At 36.5% G+C, this 5,009-nt stretch overlaps 1 protein-coding gene across 1 annotated transcript in view; it reads right to left on the bottom strand.

The window, feature by feature from the left end:
• The window catches only part of Usp34 (ubiquitin specific peptidase 34), a 239,249-nt gene that overhangs the window by 51,468 nt on the left and 182,772 nt on the right, over nucleotides 1-5,009 (bottom strand). Inside the window, exons 50-51 of the mRNA XM_008844481.3 lie at nucleotides 3,191-3,233; nucleotides 1,850-2,011 (exon numbers count right to left, since the gene is read on the bottom strand). Of these exons, the coding sequence (XP_008842703.1) occupies nucleotides 1,850-2,011; nucleotides 3,191-3,233 (205 nt within the window). The remainder of the gene's footprint in view (nucleotides 1-1,849; nucleotides 2,012-3,190; nucleotides 3,234-5,009) is intronic.

Raw genomic sequence — 5,009 nt, forward strand, 5'->3', positions numbered from 1 at the left:
TCAGAAATAAGAGCTGAATGAAACTATTCTGTTAATTGTAGATCAACAAATAACTGTGTATTTTTTTGGTCAAGCAAAAAGTCTTTATTAAAATTTAATACAAACATCATTATACTTTGCGACAGAGAATAAAAATTTCTTAATTAATTAATTAATTAATTCACTCACTCACTCACTTATTTACTTACTTATTTATTGTCTTTTTGAGACAGTGGTCTCCCTGTAGCCACTGCTGCCTTGGATTCACTATGTAGACCAGGCTAGCCTAGGACTCACAGAGATTCACTTGCCTCTGCCTCCCAAGTGCTGGGATTAAAGGCTTGTGCCACCCACCATGCCCGGCAGTTCTTTTCTTTTTAAAATATAAATACCACATTTCCAGAATTCAGAACTCTACAATAACTTTATTTTGTTCAAAGCAGTATTTCTAACAGGAGTTTAAAGCACACATACAGTCTCTATACATGAGATGTCCTAAAGATATCTGAAGACTAAAAAACAGCCACTATTTTCTAACTTGAGAAACGATAATAAAAATAAAATGTGTGTGGAAGAAAAGAGGTAAGGTTAACAGTGTACAGCTGGGATGAAAGTAACTTCTAAATTGTATGTACAAGACTGTAACCAGCTGGGTGTGGTGGCACGTGCCTTTAGTCCCAGCACTCGGGAGGCAGAGGCAGGCAGATCTCTGTGAGTTCAAGGCCAGCCTGGTCTACATAGTGAGTTCCAGGATAGCTGGGGCTACAGGGAGACCCTGTCTCAAAAAGACCCCCCCCCCAAAAAAAAGACTGTAACCACTGAACTGAGGGCATTCAGTAAATAGGTCCTGAATGAATCAAGGAAGGAGTATGGTAAGATTTGACAGGTGCAATGTAGTCTATGAATTTCCTCAGAATGTTAATAAAAAGTCATTTGCTTGGTGGTTAAGAACTGGTTGTTCTTGCAGAAGAACCGGGTTTGAATCCCAGCACCCACATGGCAGCTAACAACTGTCTGTAACTCCAGTCCCAGGGGATCCGACAGCCTCTTCTGACCTCTGCGGGCATGGCATGACACAGGTGCACTTACCTACATGCAGGCAATACACGCATACACATAAAATAAAAACAACAACAAAAGAGTCATTTGTTCATTCTCAGGAAAGCATTCATCAAATTCTCAAGAACTTAGAGACTCATACATAAAATTAAGAACAACTGATTCACATACAGACACTTTTTAAAGAGACACGGTGTCCCTGTAAGCCCCAGCTGCCCTCAAACTTGACAAGGTTGGCCTTGATCTCACAGAGATTGGGCTGCCTCTGCCTCCCAAGTGCTGGGATTAAAGGCTACCTTTGTCTGCCCATATCCCTTTGAAAGCTGCCTTTTTATAATTTCTTTTCCTGGGCCTGTAAGATAGCCCATGGGATGAAAGGTGCTTGTGCCCAAGTTGGATGACTTCAGTTGGATCCACAGGAGCCATAAGATGGAAGGAGAATGTGTGCTGGCATATACGTACTCACAGACAGACAAGCACATACAAAGATAATGTAAAAAAAATTTAATTTTTCTTTTTTTTGGGAAACAGGGTCTCCCTGTAACCCCAGCTGGCCTGGAACTCACTATGTAGACCACGTTGGCCTTGAACTCACAGAGATCCGCCTGCCTCTGTCTCCCAAGTGCTGGGATCAAAGGCTTGCACCATCACGCCCTGCTCTTAAATTTTTCTTAATTTCATTGGAAGTTTTTCAAAAACAAAAAACTAAAAATATACCAGGAAAAAGAAAAAAAAAAATCATCATAACTATATACTTAAAAACAGGAAGAAAATGTTTTTAAAACCCAAAGGAAAAACATTTAAAACTTACCACTTATTATTTTTATAAGCATGTGGATTGACTATATCTCTGATGAAGCTGTAATAGTGCCCACCATCTGCTGTTCCTGTATGAACAGTCACTCCTATTAAGTCATACTCATAGCTCTCTGTGTCTTTTGAATGATCATTGACTTCTTTAAATCCTGAAATAGTTCACATAAAGATAAAGGTAATAATTTTGAAAATGCTTAGCAATGACATTTTAGGATTACTTTTAACAACATATTTTATATAAAGAAATGAGCATGAATACTTTCCTATAATGAATAGGCCTAAAATATTTGCCAAACCATAGTCTACTGCTTTTTTTTTTTTTTTTTCCGTTTTGGAGCCACAGTCTCACTACGTAGCCCAGGCTGCCTAGAATTCAGAGATCCAACTGCTTCTGCCCCATGTGAGATTACAGGCAGTGCCACCACACCTGGCTTATACCTTACTGATTTAAGGAACATATTATATACAATCAAGAAAATAACCATGTGTTCATATATAAATAACTGTAGCATATTAAATATTGGATAATCTAATTAGCTCTTTGAAATACTATTACCTGATTTATTCAATTTTATCTTGAACTCATCAACAAACAAATACAAGATCTAAAAACATCATATTTTGTCTTAGTCTTGTGCTAGGGAAAATGGAGCAGTGTATTGATAGTACACTGCCAAACGTAAATCAGGTAATACCACGATATATTAGGAGTTTTGTGGCTATAGAAACAAGACACTATTCTAATAAAAAATTTAAAATTAAAAGGTAATAAAAGACACTAAATAAAAAATTATAGTTGGTCTAATAAGTCCAAAGATGATATATGATTTATAATCGATATTCCTACCACTACAAAGAAAAGGAAAAATAAATGGAGGAGTAAATTTGAAAAGATTTGCTTCAGTGCAGTCTAAACTGGAAAGTGAAATTTAATACGTTAAAAAGAGAAAATGGTCCCCAATATTAAAGCAGTGGGTGAGGAGCCTGCATGCTTATGTAGGCAGTGCCATGATCTGAATACACCAATTAAGGCCTAACTAATTCCTTTGTAAACTGTTGTTCTCTCCATGCTGGAAAGAGCCATGAAAATCACAACAAACATGTAAGAGGTCTAAAATGCAGGATGCACATGAGCAATGCCTGCTTTTTTATTTGCACTTTTAAATTAATGACTGAGACCATTTACTGCAACTTACAGTATAAATTGAATACATGAATTTTAGTTCAGTTATCTCCCTTAACTTTTACTTCTTCACATCTGTGAATACACTCTTTCTTCTTTGAACAGTATATTCTTTTAAAAGAATAAAGTACATTTCCTGTTTATAATACTTATTTCTCATTCTGTGAAACCAAAACATTTTCTGTATATTCATCAAATGTTAGGCACTGAAGTCAAAGATGAAAACTTGGTTCTCTTTCCTAGTTAGAGTAGTATAATGATTTCTTGAAATCGTTAAAATTTAAATAAAACACTGCCACAACCCTCATTATGTAATAAGGAACTTTTTAGTAAAGAAAAATAGTTTTTCTACTTTTTTGTTAGGATTTCCCCCTTTTCTAATCTCTGTGGTCCTCGAGACATGTATCTATAGCTTAAAATCTATATGACATATAATTAACAATTTCGTGGTTTTCTACTTTTGAACCCAAGTACTATTTCTAACTCACTAGAATCTGAGATCCCACTTCAACACTCAAATGATATTGCTTTGATAATCAGACCTTCTACCTGTTATTATTTGAAGCGTTCCTTTGTGAAAACCTTGAAATGCTAATCCCAATTCCCCTCCACTAGTGCTCAAGTTAAAAAATAGTTTCTCAATGGGCATGATGGTACACACCTTTAGTCCCAGCACTTGGGAGACAGAGTCAGGTGGATCTCTGTGAGTTAAGGCCAGCCTGGTCTACATAGTGAGTTCCAGGACAGCTGGGGCTACAGGGAGACCCTGTCTCAAAAAGACTTCAAAAAACCAAACAAAACCAAATCAGTTTCTCCTGGCTCCTCTTCCCCTCTCTAACAGCAGACTAAGCAAAATGTAAGCATAGGGGAGCAAAGGCTTTGAGGTTTTACCATTATTGTAGTCTGACATAATAGCCTAACTCACACCAGGCAGGGCGTGGTAGCCCTCGCCTTTAATCCCAGCACACACACACACACACACACACACACACACACACACACAACCAATCACAAAAAAAAAAAAAAAAAAAAGACTGGCCTAACTCAGTGGATAATTCAGTAATTTTTAAATTTTTTGGTCTTTTTGAGACAGAGTGCCCCTTTAGCCAGGGTGACCTGGAACTCACTATGTCATCTAGTCTGGCCTGGAACTCACAAAGATCCACCTGACTATGCCTCCCAAGTGCTGGGATTAAAGGTGTGCACCACTATAATTCAATAATTTTTATTAGGTTCATTTATTCATCTAATTATAAAGTCTTAGAATGCTAGCATGTACAAGGCACTGTGTTCAGTTCCCTGAACCAGGAATAATCAAGTTAATTCATTCCATGTATTTCTTTCCATATCTGTTGGTACTTTATCACTAAATCACTATCTTCATTATGATTTATAAGACTACTCTTCATAATACTTTTCACCATTCTTTAATCCACTTGAGAACAATCTTTTCAAATATCCTTCTATTTTAGAACCTCTCTGCTTCAAAGCCTAATAGTTACACCATAAATAAAGGTCAAAATTATTAACATGGACTAAGGCCCAAAAATATAGCTGTCTTTAGCTTGTGTCATTAACCACTCCCTACTCTCGTATTCAAGAACTCACCTCTTCATCTCAATTTCTTACTCAACTTCATATCTCTGCTTAAATGTTACCTTCTCAAACAGACTTAATTCGCTGAGACCAGTGACACATTCACTGTCCTATCTGGGGACACATCATACTTCTCATTTCAGGTTCAACATAACATACCATCTACATCTAATGTCTCCAAGGACAAAAATTATTATTTATCCAATGCTTGACAGAATGACTAGAACATGGTCCTAAGATAACTAAATATTTATTGGCTAACTGAATGAATATACTACATTGTCGCTAATATTTTCTTAACTTAGACTCCGTTTAGTTTTGAGAACCATTTAACAGATAATTTTTTTCTATTAATACAATTTCCTTATTACTGGAC

The sequence above is a fragment of the Nannospalax galili genome, unplaced genomic scaffold, assembly GCF_000622305.1.
Source record: "Nannospalax galili isolate Female #2095 unplaced genomic scaffold, S.galili_v1.0 scaffold682, whole genome shotgun sequence".
In the NCBI taxonomy this organism is placed as follows: Eukaryota; Metazoa; Chordata; class Mammalia; order Rodentia; family Spalacidae; genus Nannospalax; species Nannospalax galili.